At 41.9% G+C, this 15,836-nt stretch overlaps 1 protein-coding gene across 1 annotated transcript in view; it reads right to left on the reverse strand.

The window, feature by feature from the left end:
* DKK3 (dickkopf WNT signaling pathway inhibitor 3) overlaps positions 1–15,836 on the reverse strand; it is a 45,076-nt gene that overhangs the window by 22,287 nt on the left and 6,953 nt on the right. The window contains exons 3-4 of the mRNA XM_016135448.2: positions 15,535–15,672; positions 12,787–12,870 (exon numbers count right to left, since the gene is read on the reverse strand). Of these exons, the coding sequence (XP_015990934.2) occupies positions 12,787–12,870; positions 15,535–15,672 (222 nt within the window). The remainder of the gene's footprint in view (positions 1–12,786; positions 12,871–15,534; positions 15,673–15,836) is intronic.

The following is a 15,836-nucleotide window of genomic DNA, read 5'->3' on the forward strand; positions in this document are numbered from 1 at the left end:
ATAACCAGGTGGTAGAAGGTTCATGATAACCTCTTCAAAACCACTCAGAATTATGGCCGTAAGTTTCCATGGCTTTTTCTATCAGAAATATATATTTTTATTGAAAGGGCCAAATTTATACCTAGGTTCATATTCCAGTTCTTCCATTCGATCATCTACCATGACTTTTAACTTCTCTAAACTCCAGTATCCTCATCTGTAAAATATTTACTTCTCACTATTATAGGGATTTGAAAATAAAACATCTAAAACCACCTGGAATACAGCACCCCAAACAGTAGGTGTTCAGTGACGTAGATGAATAAATGAATACAAGAAAAACACAGAGAAAATCATTTTTCAAGCAAGTAAAACTAATCATCATACTTGCAGCTCTTTGCTGAGTTATATCTTCAAGAATTTCTGCCTCTGTTTCTCTTCCCTAATTCACTCCTTAATTATACAACTTTTATCCATAAATTTGTGCATTCTCCTACTGAGCACCTACTCCACGTCGATACAGAGGTGAACATGGTAGGCCTTCTCAGAGCCACAGTCTACTAGACACTTCTCCCGGACGCCACTTTATAAACTTCTGATTTTGCTCCCTGGGCCTGAGAAGACTCTTCCCATTGGTCTTTACCATCTTTCTCAGCATTAAGCAGAACATCGTCCCTGTTACTAATTTTATGAGATGTCACAAAATTGGTGGCACCTAGCCCCTGCTTCCTGAATAAGAAACTCCGGACTCACAGTGTATCAAACATTGAAATGAACTGGACATGAAGTCCCAATTCCAATAGCTGCATGATCTGGAGAAAATCGTGTGCGCCCCCATCTCTGTTTTCTCATTTGTAACATAAGAGGGTTGGGGTGGAGCAGCAGTAAAGAACTGACCTCAAATATAGTGCTCTTCCAATTGATTAAGCAGTGCCTGCTTGAAGTGCCGCGTTGTCTCAGGTTCTGAGGCCCTATCTGGGTAATTCAGGAAAGAACTGCAATTGATTAGCGATGTCTGCTACAGGCACGTGGTGGGAGGGCGGTATTCTACCCGCCATATGTTTTCGACCCTTGTCTATAGGATTTCAAAAGGCCCTGTGACTTCTGCCATTTTTAATTCTGTGACTTAGTGAAATATTGCTTTACCTTATCTTTGGCAGGAGGCCTGTCTTCGCACACAGCCGCTTTTTCATGCTTGGTCCAGCAGCTTAGCCGCCATCACCTGAGAAACTTCCTCAGTTACTATGTTTCAAGTGACAGCAACTTTACAACAAAATAAACATATTTCCTGATTTATCACATTCATATTCAGTAAATTACTGTTTCCTGCCCTCAAAGGTCCAGGAAATTAGGTCAGAAAGGAGAATTTACATTTATTGAGCACAAGTTAGGTGCCAGATACTTTCCATACACTGTCACTTCTCAAACACTTGCCGTGGGGCATTCAGTAAATCCTCCTTTCACAGAGCAGGAGCCAGTGCTCAGAGCAGGGAGAGAAGTTGCCCAAAGAGCAGGAGTCTAACCTATGGCACTCGGGACTCCAAATCCGACTACACTGTGCTCCCTAAAACTTATCCAGATGTCTTGTTTATTCTTTCTCTTCCAAAGGGGAAGGTGAAAAATGAAACTGACAATAGGTCTAGACAGAGCGATGAGATCTGGGCAAACATTTAGACGATTCCATCCCCATCCATCATTTTTTTCTACAGTCTGCTGGGGATAAGACCAAGAGCAGACATTTCTGCCTGATTTAGGAAACAAGCTCAGCTCATCAGATCTGGTGTGACTGTGAATTCCCTGAGAGCATTAAATATGTCCCCCTGCATCCAGAACCCCCATTCCTATTTAGTTCCCTTCCACTGACCCTGATTTTGATCCCGACTTTGACTCCAAAGGAGGAAAGGGAATGACCAAGGCCTCTATCGGTCCTATCTTCTGACCCTCCTCCCGGTAAGCCCTCCCTACAACTGATGAAAATTTAAAATCCGCCCCACCCTGGAGCCTGAGCCCCAACCTGAGCCCCCAGGAGTCTGCAGAGCCCTGACGGGGAAGTGGGGTGCCTCACGAGCCTGTAAAATTCTTCTAGAAGACCATGGTGGGGGATCTCATAAAGGATGGGGTGAAGGGGGCATAGATTTCTTAGAGTCAAAAAAATATATCGCATCTTTGGCTCCTAGAGATGAACCTCCGCAATGCAGCCTGAGCCTGTATACACCCAGCCTGGAGGAGTTTTCAGCATGCTGGCCAGAGGCTGGGGTGTAGGTGAGAACCTTTGGTTAGTGGCCGCCACACTGCAAAGACAACTGCTGGGACCAGCGTAGGGTAGGCACTGCCTTGACCAAAAGCAGCAGAGCCTGGGGACTTCTGTACAGCCCTTCAGCTCAAATTTGAGCCCTTGAGTCCTCTAGTTTCTACAGTCATGGAAACAAAGAGGTAAAAAAATGTCCTACATCGTACTCTGCTAGTGGGAATGCACAATGCAGCCACTATGGAAAACAGTATGGCAGTTCCTCAAAAAATTAAAGATAGAATTACAAGATGATCCAGCAATTTCATTTCTGGGTATATGCCCTGAAGAATTGAAATCAGGGACTCAAAGAGATATTTGTACATACATGTTCATAGCAATATAACTCATAATAGCCAAGGCATGGAAAGAACCCAAGTGTCCATCAATGGATGAATGGAAACAAAATGTGTGTGTGTGTGTATATGTATGTGTATGTGTATGTGTATATGTATATATGAATGTGCATGTGTACGTGTACATGTGTGCATGTGTATGTATATATGTATGTGTGCGTGTACATGTATGTGCATGCATGTGCATGCATATGCATATATGTGTGTGTATGTGTATGTATATGTATATATGTATGTATGCGTATATGTATGTGTACGTGTACATGCACGTGTATGTGTATGTATGTATATGTATGTATGTATGCATGTGCATATGCATGTGTATGTATATGTATGTGTGTATGTATGTGTATATATGTATGCATGTGCATGTGCATATGTGTATGCATATATGTATGTGTGTATATGTATGTGTGCGTGTACGTGTACATGCATGTGTATGTGTATGTATGTATATCTATGTGTATGTGTGTATGTGTATATGCATGTGTATGTATGTATATGTATGCATGTATGTATATGTATATATGTATGTGTGTATGTGTATGTGTATATGTGTATGTATATGCATGTATGTATGTGTATGTGTATGTGTGCGTGTACGTGTACGTGTATGTGTACATGTATGTGTATGTGTATGTATATGTGTGCATGTATATGTACACGTATATACACACACACATACATACATACATACACATACAACTGAATATTGTTCATCCTTTAAAAAGAAGGAAATTCTGACACATGCTAAAACATAGATAACCTCCAGAATATTATGAAAAGTAAAATAAGCTGGTCACGAAGGGATAAATACTGTATGATTCCGTTCATATCAGGTACCTCGAACAGTCAAAGTCATAGAGACGGAAGGTAGAATGGTGGTTGCCAGCGGTGGGGCGGGGGTGGGGAGGGGCCGTAGGAGTGCCTGTTTAATGGGAACAGTGAAAGGGGACTGTACTTACTACTAAACTACGTATATGCCTAAAAACGGCTATGATGGTAAATCTTATATTTATTTCACTACAATTAAAAAAAATATTCCGTTAAGAACATGGGTTGTGGAAGTTTGGAATTGATGAGACTTCAGTGATTTGTTTTGCTTCGTTTTGTTTTTTCCTTTCGTGCTGGCTCTGCCACCCAGCTCTATTATAAAACTTCTCTGAGCCTCAGTTATTATTTCATTTATAAATTGGAGTTAATAGGATATCTGCCTCGTATGGTTGTCACATGGATTACGTGAGGGGAATCTGGTCAGATCCCAAGCACATCACCCGGCATCCAGCAAGGGCCCCACGAATGGCAGTTCTTACCTTCATCGTTATCTATGATTATTGTTGTCATTATGGTCAATGATTATTATTAAGCAATCAACCACAGTATGGTACTGACAGGTTAGTCTGAACTGTTACAAGGATTAACTCTGAAAATGAGCAATAGGCAGCTTCGGAGAAGAAGTGGTTAATCGGTCACTTTCTGAGTCATAATGACCAAATGAGGGAATATCATGGTCCTCAATGTTATTTTAAAAACAAAACATACTTGTGAGCTTTGTGAGCTTTTCAGAAGAGAACCAAAGATCAAGGAAGGGCAGGGTCACATATCTTACAGCCAGGACGCAAAGACCCCATGGTGAATGTTGTCCAGGCTGCTCTGGAAGGACCCCCAGGTCCTGAGAGCAGTAGACAGTCACCGTGCACAGGGGAGCTCTTCAGCCCAGGGCACTCAGAAACCACAGAAACTGGCTTGTTCTGCAGCCGTCAGCCTAATGAGATTTCAAGTTCAATCACTGTCACTTATCTGGCCTGCCTACTGGCACCAAGCAAAAGCGATGTTTTTTTTTTTTTCTCACTAAAAGTTTCCAGACTCCAGGCCCTGAAGCCAGGCTTTCTGTAGGACATAAAGGACTCAGGCCTCGAACTTCAGCAGGATTAAGCAAAATTCTACCCCCACCAATGTGTCTGCCATCCAAATCACGTCTTCCTAGCTTTTTCCTCTGGGGACACTGCAGAGCCTCAATACACTATGTATTCAGTATAGAGCACATTAAAACATTTCAAGTGCATGAAATGTTCCTAACAGCATGTATTTCTAACTCCTTGGCTGGGCTCTCGAAATCCTTCTTGATCCAATCCCTGCCTTTCGCTAGCCTCTTCTGCTGCTCCCTGAAGCACACCCCCAGCTCTGGCATTCTAAACTATGTAGTGTTCCTCAGACATGTTCTTATATACACGGGCCTCCTTGACTTTGAACACAGAAGGCTTCTACAATGAATGCCCTTTCTCCCCACAATCGAGAATTCCCAGACATCATTCAAAATACAGCTCAACTGCCACCTCTCCCAGTAAACCTGCCAATAAGTGTAAAGGGTCTGAGACTTCACTTGCAAGATGAGAAGTGAGCCTTCTTCCACAGTTTCATGCATGCCAGTAGAAGGCACGAGACTTCTGGGTTAGAGAGAAAGAACTTTATTGTTGACAGCACAGTAGCAGCATGAGTTTCATGTCTGCAACAGTTCCCCTTGCCTTTAAGTCCCACATGGCAACATGGCAGGGGCCCAGATGGATGCTGTAAGGGCACTGGGTGTGCATCACAGCCGAGGAATGTCAAGATTAGAGAACCCAAATCGTTTATAATGGACTACAAGCAAATCTACCGTCTGGCAAGGAGGGAGAGCTATCTGTCTTCCAAGGCTGCTTGCTGTACAGACATCTTTGAAAAGATAGTGTGAAGCAAAAGGACAATTAGTGCCTCTGCTTATAAAATGAGCACAAACTCCAAAGATCATGGAGAATTGTCTCCTGACAGTCTTTCCTGGCTAACTCATCTGGTGCCTGCACAATGTTCCCACCATGCCTTGTATAACCTCTGCCTTAGAAAATATGAATCCATATTGTAGTGACCTTTTTTTTTTTTTTTTAGGCTACTACCAGCCTGGGCACTTTCTGATGCTAGAGACTGTCTTTTATACTTACATGCCAGACACGTAGTAAGTGCTCAGTGAATGTACAAATAAATGAATTAATGCTGGGAATTTTGATTAGCCATGTTTTAGGGGTGATCAAATAATAACGAGTGGCTTATACTTACTGACTGCTTACTGTTTTTTTACCAGGATTATTTACTTTATCCTCCTGATAATACTGTGTGGAAGGTACTTTTATTAACTTCCCTGTATATATGGGGAAGCTAAGGCTTAGAGCAAGTAAAGAACTTAATCGAATTCGCAATGCTCATAAGCAATAAAGCTGCACTTTGAACTTGACCTGCCTATGCCCAAGCCCTTAGCCACGCCACTGAACTGTTTCTCCTATCAGCAGGCACATGTTTGTGGGTGTTTGAGGGAGGGCCTGTCTTTTCATGTTGACAAGGGTGGAGGCAGAAGCCTGCATGTTACCATCACCTACTTCCTGGTGTGACTCACAGCCCCATTAGCCACCTCACATGGACACTGAACACTCAGACAGCTCCCAGTGGAACTTCACACCTTCGTAATCTGCCCCACACTGGAATGCAAAACAGACCTTCTTCCTGAAAAAGGGAGGAAGGGATGAGATAAATCTGTGGAGGACTCTATGTTGGCTACAATTTACAATTCTCAAACAGCCATTTCCCTTGACCTTACCAATAATCAAAGAAGCATAAGCAAAAAGATCTAGATGATCGCCCACTGTAGTACCCATTATAGGTGAGGGTTGGTGAAATACAGTCTCAAAAATTGCTGCTGAAAGTAAAATTAGTACAAACTTTCTGGAGGAAAGTTTGGCAGTATCTCTCAAAATTGTAGATATGCACACCCTTTCACTTAGCAATTTAATTTCCAGTATTTATGCAATAGAAATACTTCCAAAATCTTTCAAAAATATAAATGGTTACAGTAAAATTGTAAATAATTTGCAAACTCTTTTTAAAACATAAAAAAATAGGTATCTATGTCTCTGCAAATTTCAGTTCCTCCAGAGATACTTATTATTAATGATTTAGTATATATTTTGCTAAGCTTTTTTATGAATACTTTTTTCTAAAAATGAGGTATTTTATATACTGTATATATATATATATATGGTATATTTTATATACTTGATATAGTATGTATTTTGCTCTGAAATTGCTTTTTTTCATTTAACATTTTATTGACATCTTTTTATATCAACTTACATATAACCTACATGAATGCACTTATTAACTTCACAATATTTTTATTTTGGATGTGGAATCATGTATATTTAATGAATTCCTTTCAGAAGGATATTTATGTTGAGAAGAGTACAATTTAATATAAACAAGTTATAGCCCCCCAAAAATACCTACTCCTGAAACATTGCTTATCTACATCAACTTTCTTTCCTTGAGGATTGTTTATCCATTTCTCAGAACGATCCAGAGCTCTTCGATTTTCCCTATAGTTTTTTTCCTATTACATTAAGGTATGAGGTCCTTATACAGAAATCACAAAGTCAACCCAAAATACAAATCTACAAATGTACCCCAATGTCTGGTTTATAGGACTGTGGAACTGTACATTCATTCCAGACGATGTCATCACTCGTAGAACTGCAAGTCAGTTGTTTTCTATAGAAGCCCGTCTACATCCTGCCACCTGAGGCTTATCCTGGAACTTGTCAGCACCTGATCATCACCTATTCTTCTTGTCATTTATTATGGCCTATCCTTCCTTCTGTTTGGATCACCAACACCCAGCCAGACACATCTGACTTGCAAGGACAAGAACAGCAAGCAGGTGAATCAACCTTGTTTCTAGGAACAAAGAGCTTCTACTCAGAGGGTGAGGCGGGCTCAGCAGAACTTAGCCCAAGGCTGTAAACCTCAATGGAAAGAGGCATGTGGAGTCCTTACATGTCCTCAGCTTCTGGGCACATTTATTTTATTATGTTTTATTCTTTTCTTTTAACTATGAGAGTTAATTTAATTTTATTTTTTTCCAGATTTATTGAGATATAATTGACAAAAATGTATGTATTTACGGTGTACAATATGATGGTTTGATACTTGTTTTTTAATTTTTATTTTTCAATTACAGTTGACATTCAATGTTATTTTATATTAGTTTCAGGTGTACAACATAGTGGTTAGACATTTATATAATTTATGAAGTGATCCCCCTGATTAGTCCAGTACCCACCTGGCACTATACATGCTTATTACAATATTATTGACTATATTCTCTGTGCTGTACTTAACATCCCCATGACTATTTTGTAATTACCAATTTGTACTTCTTAATCCTTTCACCTTTTTCACCCAGTCCCCAAGCCCCTCCCATCTGGAAATCATCAGTTTGCTCTCTATGAGTCTGTTTTCATTTTGTTTGTTTATTTTGTTCTTTAGATTCCACATGTAAGTGAAATCATATGGTACTTATTTCACTTAGCATAATACCTTCCATTATGTCAATGCAAATGGTAAGATTTCATTTTTTTACAGCTGAGCAATACTCTATTATATATGTACCACCACTTCTTTATCCAATCGTCTACTGATGGACACTTAGGTTGCTTCCATATCTTAGCTATTGGAAATAGTGCTGCTGTGAACGTAGGGGTGCATGTATCTTTTTGAATTAGTGTTTTGGTTTTCTTTGGATAAATACCCAGAAGTGGAATTGCTGGATCATAAGGTAATTCTATTTTTAATTTTTTTGAGGAGCCTCCAAACTGTTTTCCATAGGGGCTGTACCTATTTGCAGTTTCATCAACAGTGCATGGGGATCCATGACAACACTTGTTTTTTGACTTATCAGCCATTCTGACAGGTGTGAAGTGATATCTCATTGTGGTTTTAATTTGCATTTCTCTGATGATTAGTGACAATGAACATCTTTTCATATGTCTATTGGCCATCTATCTGAATATCCTCTTTGGAGAAACAGGCACATTTATATTTTTTGGCAGTAGGTTGCTGGGAACCAGGAGAAGCCAATTAGAACACAGTTTTAATTACTTTTCAATAATGATGAACCTTACACAAAGAGCTTTTATAAACCTTACCTTACTAGATTCTCACCCAATTTTGTGAACTGGAGATTACCAGCCCCATCTGATAAATAAAGAAATCTCATCATAGAGGATAGAGCTTCTAAGGGTTATAGCAGAGTTAGAGCCCAGGTGAGCCTTGCACCAGGTTTAGACTTCTTCATTCTGCCTTGAGACTGACAGAGAGGGAAGGGCTCCATTTCCTGGGACTTGGCCACCCTGGCCTCCCTTCGCCCAGCTGGACACTCCCAGAGGCAGGGCCTTTGGGAACTGACTGAGTTTTTCTAACAGGCCCATGCCATCCCCTAGTGCATTTCTGTTAAAATAAACTCCCAACAACCTGTCATCATGGCAAGCTCTACAATTCCATCAAGTTGATAAAGGCAACTCCAGCATCAGAAATCAGGGCATCAGGAGCAAACAAAGCCAGCACACCACCTGTGTTTACTCTGTGACGAATGACCAAGCCGGGGACAAGGAAGAACCTTAGGCTTAATGGAGAAGGCAGTCATTCAACACCCCTACTCCTCCCACACTCTCGTTGGGTCTCCCTGAGCTCTGAGGTGATGGGATGCTTACTGTTCAATGGGAAACCAAAAAGTAAGTTCCGAGAAGTACAGCCACAGTTTACCTTCCCACTTCTCCCGATCTTCAACACAAATAACAGACAAGCATCCTCACCACAGAGAAGATATTTGTAGAGAATTCCATTGTTACTATCTACAGTCCACTGTGTCAGGTCAAAAAGTGACTGTCAGGCCTGATCAGTCTCGGGGAGAAGAAAATTACTGGGTCACTCAAATTGCTACTATCTGGATAATTCTGGTAGTGAAATTTGTCTGCCTGGGGACTCAGAACTGTTGACCAAGACTTTAGAGTTAGTTGTAATGTGATTGAACTTGTAGGTTCAAACAAAGTATATTCATCTGGAAAAACAAGTGGACTTACTCTTTGAAATCATATTCTAATGTGAAAACAGAAAAAAACAACAATAAATGCAGGTTGTGCTAAGCGATGTAGCTGTGAGCTGTATTTTAATTAAAGGACATGTCTCTTCAAAATGGTGTCTTGGCAAATTGGGCCAGATTCCTCATATTTGGGGCCACAGTGCTAGAAACAAAAGCTTCCCATTGATGCATAAAGTCTTGTCCACTCCCTAGCTTCCAACACACAGTTTTCCTTCTAATCTTACTCTGCGCAAAAGCGGCACCACATCAGTCAGCCACGCACTGGCCCGTGAAGAGAGACAGGCCGCGGGCGCCACACAAAAGCCTCACAGAAAGACGTCAGAGCCCATCGCCATCGCCGGTGCGCTCAGGTGAAATAACAAGCTGCAGCGGCCTTTTCCCCTTTCACATTTGAATGTAAAAACAGACCAATACCTTGCACACGCTGTGCTAAATTTTCTAGACAGGCATATAGTGTTACCGTCTGTAACTTTCCATGGGCTTCCTCGGGTTACCATACATATTAATACACATACCAGCATTTGCAGAGAGAAAAATATGGGGTGGTTGGTGATTATTTTTAATTAAATTCATCTGGGAATTTTAAATCCTGAAAACTCAGCCCCTGTTAACAGTATTTGAAATCTCCCTTTTCCATTTAAGAAAGTTTCTTCAGCATGTAATGCATTTCAGAGCCAACTGTAAAAATCATTACATTATAAAACTATGGAATGGGACAGTGGTGACAGTTCCTCTGAAGGCAAAGAAGCCTTCGTAGCTTCCTACGAAGAAAAAGTTGCTCCGTATCTCTCAGATGATGCTCAAGGCCCCCCCGCATTCGATTGTGTGAGGGCCACAGTGCTCCGGGAACCAAAAAACAGTTGCTTGGAAGGATTCTGTGGGCCTGTGGGCATCTGAAACTAGATCGTGCTTCTCTGACTCCTGGCAAGCCACTCTGTCAATGAGCAAGGCTTCACGGTAAGGTACGCAAGCCATCATTTCTGACATATGACATCCCTTTCACAGATGACTTGAAAACCTCCAGTCTGTTCCCTAAAGACCTGTTGGGTTCTCCAGACACTGGTCAAGCATTAGATGCCCCAGGTCTCCCTTCCAGCCAGTCAAATTGGAGTTTATTCTCATAGAGAAACCCAGTGAGTTATTAGCTTGACCAGGAATCGAGAAAAACTTGATGAGTCTCTGCCTTCTGTGTTTCTTGGATCAATCTCTCCCTGTCAACCTCCTGCATTCTCAGGACCATGTATACAGGGGTTCAGCTCGTGTACTGCGCAAGGGTGCCACACGTATGTCCTGCATCACATGCTGGACAGAAGAGATGGCGTGAGCAGGCGTGGGCATTCTGGGCCTCCCAGCTGAGCCTGGAGCATGGATGCACGTGTGCACACAAGGCCATGCACACTGGGAAAGGCTAGTACAAACTCACTGGCTGCTGCACTCACACATAGGCAGCTGCTCCCAGACACAAGCACGTTCTTGGCATCTTTGAGATCTTGTCTCTCGCCCACCCACCACTCTCAGAGCCTCAGTTCCCCCACCACAGGGCTCAAAACCTGACACAATCACCTCACTTGGGGGGCAGAGGAAGGAGCATGGGATGTGAAAGTTGAAGGTCACATGTGCACCTGAGCCTCCAGCCAAGGCTGCTGCCCTCTGGGCTCTGGGAAGCATCCCAGGGCAAACCTGCCATTGTGCGATCACACACTTTTTTTTTTTTTTAACCTAAGGACAACAGCTTTTCTTTCTAACTCACAGCCCTGTGAGTTCTGTTTCCTCTGCCCTTTTTTTTCCAGGGCTTCTACTCAGCCCCTCCGTCCCTCATGGGGCCCCAAACAGACACTTCACTCTGGAACACCCAGAGGCTTTTCCCTCCCACTGTCAAGACCGGGCCCTGTGGCTGTTTGTCCATTTTCGGTTTTGCTTCCTTCTCTCTCTTCCCACTTTTGAAAGCTGGCATCTCTTCTCTCCTGACCTTAGTCAATCCTGTCCTTGTTTCAAAGGCTTCTCTACTTTCGGAATTGGGAGAGATGGTGAAAATCACTGCCTCACTTAAAGATGGGGAAACTGAGGTGACCCAGCTTTTAAGTGACAAACTCATGCTTTTAATCTCCACTGCGAGAGCTCTTTCCATTTCACCACACAATTTGCCCCTGCCAACCCACAGTTCCCTTGAATTGTGGGTCAGCAGCATCACATGTGGCCAACTGGACCCGCAGCCTGCAGTAAGTGTCTGAGCACCATGCCAAAAACAAGCAAAAAGAATCCATCGACTACCAACACATCAACACCACCATTCTGACTATGATGGGTACACTGTGCACTCTGCCTGAGATAAGGCTAAAAGAGGCCTTCCTTGATCTCCTTGGAAGGCCAAGGATGCATTCTGCAGCTCAGAGAGGAAGAACATGTAATCAGAAGTTTGCACGAGGTGCCTGGATACAGGGGGGCTAGTCCTTGCAGTCTCCACAGAGGAGGCACATTTTTACTGCTGACTGTGTTGCATCCTTGTTGGGAATCTGTATCTAAAGCCAGCTACCTCTCTGAAAAGATAAAGTGCAGTTGCATCACCTCTAGCCTAGGAGTCTAAAGACCAGTGAGTGACTCTGACTGGGTCATCCCCTGACCTGCACCCAGGTCTCCCTTCTGTGAAATGACATCCATTCCAACTTTAAGACTCTATAATTCTATTTTAACAAGTCATCTGCCTTTGGACTAAGTAATAGGCAACTGGTAGCAGGTGCAATTACAAGGAGGCCAAAGAATAAAGCCTGGAGCAGGAAGGTACCCCATTCCCTTCAGGCTACTGGGTTCCACATAAGGTTTTCTTACTCTCAAACTGCCTGACTAGGGCTGAAATTATACAAAGCATAGGCTAAGCCAGAGGCTTTAGGGAATATGGGCAAATGTACCAGATCTGTAAACAGGGTCCCTAATCAATGCACCAGTTACTCCTTATTCCCCTTCAAGGCTGAGATAAAGCCATGCAAATGACAACTGAATTTAATGTCCCCGTTACTGCTGATGCAAAGGGCAAGGAGGCGGAGCCTGTTACCAGATCGCGTCAGGCTGGTAGGAGTTGGAGAATCTTGGCATAACCGAGGCAGGAGAAGTGCCTGAGGGTCAGCTACCTCCTGCCCATGGTCTGAAGCCTGGGTCACCCTTGGCAGGGTACACAAAGCTGTGAGTGCAGGGGAGTAAGAACTCACGTGGCTCCTTTTTCCTTCTTCATCTCCCACAGACGTTATCACTGTCTCTGAAAAGACCGTTTGTCCAGTCTGGTTGTTGGTGACCTATAGTAGAACAAGCACAGTGAATATGAAACAGAAGGAATTCTGGGTAAATCCCACATGTATATTTTTTCTATTTTCCGAAGCAGGGGCATCCAGCAAAGTAGACAGAATGCCCACTCCCCTTTTCTTTCTGAGTTTCACCAGCAGCCCTCACATGAACAGCTTTCCCTCTGAGCAGCAATAATGGATATAATAGAATCTACCTCATCGGGTTGCTATGTGGAGGGACGAGGTGGTCTGTGTAAAGCACCCAGCAGAGAGCCTGTCACCTAGCAGATATTCAATGTTATATATTTTTATCATTCTTGGGGCTCATCATTTGAAACTCAAGGTCAACTTTCTTTTCAACACCTACAGGTTTGAGAGTCTGACTGAATATCTTTCATGAGACCCAAGCAGGTTTTAGCTACAGCTGTCCCACTCCTGATTCTGGTGAATTGTTTTGTTTCATCAACAAAGCGCTTAACTACAAGGGGGGACTTGGCCCAATTTTCTTCTATCTATTGTCTGCCTCTGATTTTGCAACTGGGAGTGGCACCGAAGAACTGAGCGTTAGAATCTGACACGGAACCCAGGCCATTCCTGCCCCAGCAAGACATTGTAAAAAGCCTACATCTGACGTTTGGGTTGCTAATGAGGAACAGAAAGGTGGCTGGCCCAGCGGCTAGATCTGCGATCTTTGAGCCTTGGCTCAGCTGCCAGCAACCATCTAGTATGTAACCTGAAACAAGCCATCTCTCTTCTCTGATTCACAATTTTCTCATTTCTAGGTGATCTTCAAAGTTCCTGCCAGCTCTAATATCATAGAAACTTGAAGCCAGAACAAAGTGTAAACTCTTAGCCTAATTTGTAGTAGCGGATCAAATTCCATTTCTAAGGACATAAAGATCATGTCTTCATCAACATACTTTAAAATTTTTATCTAAATAATTCCTCACCAGCAGAGGTGCTACCTTCTTACTCTATGACAAGTTTTTACAGGCTTAACCAATGTTATATTTTTTAAAAATTCCATAGTCTTGTACATACAGAATGCAGGACTTCTGAGAACCTTTATTATACTAATGTGTGTCTTTGTATTTATGGGAAGAAAATTACATACAACGTTTTCTAAATATGTTTTGCCACTACTGAGCCCCTCTTTCACAAAGCATTGCATAGGACAGGGCTCCAGAGAATCCAGTTGAGAATCACTATACTGTGCTGAAAACATAACTTCATTACAATAACAACAGTAATAATAAAAACAACTTGCTATTGCATAGCTCTTTATCGTTTACAATGAACTCTCATATACTTTAGGTTATTTGACGTTTACAATACTGTAATGCAGATGCTGATATCCTTATCTGAAAACTGTGGTCAGTGAGGATCATGAAATTTAAACAATTTTTCAAAATTACACTAGTTCCTGTGAAGGACTCACATTTAAATATTTGACATCTACAAGGAGCAACTTTAAGAAGCAGCTGAACCTGTTGACTATTGTCAGAAAGAATAACTTAATATTTGTTTTGGCAAAAAAATAATAATAGTAATGACTTTTGGACATATTGTCCAGTCCTCGGAAGAACAATGCTAAAGGATTCTGCTCAGCAGGTAACTAATTCATTTATCTGGGGGAGGGGTACATTCTGGAGCGGGCTCATCAGCATGCAGTGGGAGAAGAGCCACACAAAGGCTACATTATAGTCAAGGCAATGGCCTATGAAAATTGACCCCTTTATACTGTATGGCACAGAAATCCGATTGTTTCAACCAACTCATTACCTGAGCACTTGAACGAAAGTAAGGCTCTTTTGCGAGAGCTATGTGGCCTTACATGCAGGAGTTGAGATGACATCAGAGGTCAAGCCCCTTGATGATCATAACAGAATGTCAACTCTACAGCCTCTTACAATGATCCTGAATATCTGCTCAGCAGACACTCTTCAACAGAACACAGGCTTATGGAGTTTGCATAGCTTAAAGTCCTGTCAAAATCATATTGCAGACATCTCACTCTGGGGCAGGCTAATGCCATGTTCCTCTAAATTTGCAGTGTTTTCTTCTTCAAGTCAGATCTGGAATTAATGTGCTTGCTCCTCATGCAAGATATTAGACCAAGAGACATTTAGACAAGTGGTCAGTTGGAAAAACTCTGCTCTAGAATTCTGAATGGATAACCAGCTAAAGTAATGAATCTTTAAGCAATAGAGGCTTTCCCTTCTAAAGATAGACTATATTACATCTGAGTTCCTCCTGAGGAAACAGAGAAGGTGTACTCCCCACAGCATGGACTCCAGGACTCTGTTTCAATCTCTGAAACATACATAAAACCCTACAGGATAAATTCCTCAAATTAAATACTAGGAAAGTATCTCTGTAGACCCTTGTTTGCTTCCTTTTTCCAAACAATAAAAATCCCTGAACATTCCTTTGGAATAGGACTGGCAGGAAGCTTAAAGTTAAATTCACTGCTTAAATGCTAAAGCAAGTTAGGTTTTTGATACATATTTCTCCTCCCGTTTAAACAGCTCCCTCACTCCCTCTGAATTTTAATCTATATTTTGCCAGCTTCATTTGTAATTTTTGCTTGTCTATCAAACGCGTAAATATGACCTGAGTTCTCGCATGGGACGGGGAGCTACAGAAGGGGGAAGCGCTGGCCATGATGGCCCCTACCTTGTGAATTTCTCGGTGTACGTGGATGGTGTTATTTCCTACTTTGGTTTCCGTGTTGGTCTCATTGTGATAGCTTGGAGGTAAATCTGTCAGATTCACTTCTGATGACGTTTTAGCAGCAGCTTCTTCTGCCTCCATCTATTAAATCAATGAATTAAATGAGCAAAATTATTTTCTCTTGATATAAATCAAAGTCCATTAGAAAAAAAAAAAACACTTCTCCTCTTCTGCAATTACAAATAATGGTAATAATGATAGGTACCATTAATTGAGTACCCACTAGAATAAAACATTGTACTAAA

The sequence above is a fragment of the Rousettus aegyptiacus genome, unplaced genomic scaffold, assembly GCF_014176215.1.
Source record: "Rousettus aegyptiacus isolate mRouAeg1 unplaced genomic scaffold, mRouAeg1.p scaffold_m13_p_5, whole genome shotgun sequence".
In the NCBI taxonomy this organism is placed as follows: domain Eukaryota; kingdom Metazoa; phylum Chordata; class Mammalia; order Chiroptera; family Pteropodidae; genus Rousettus; species Rousettus aegyptiacus.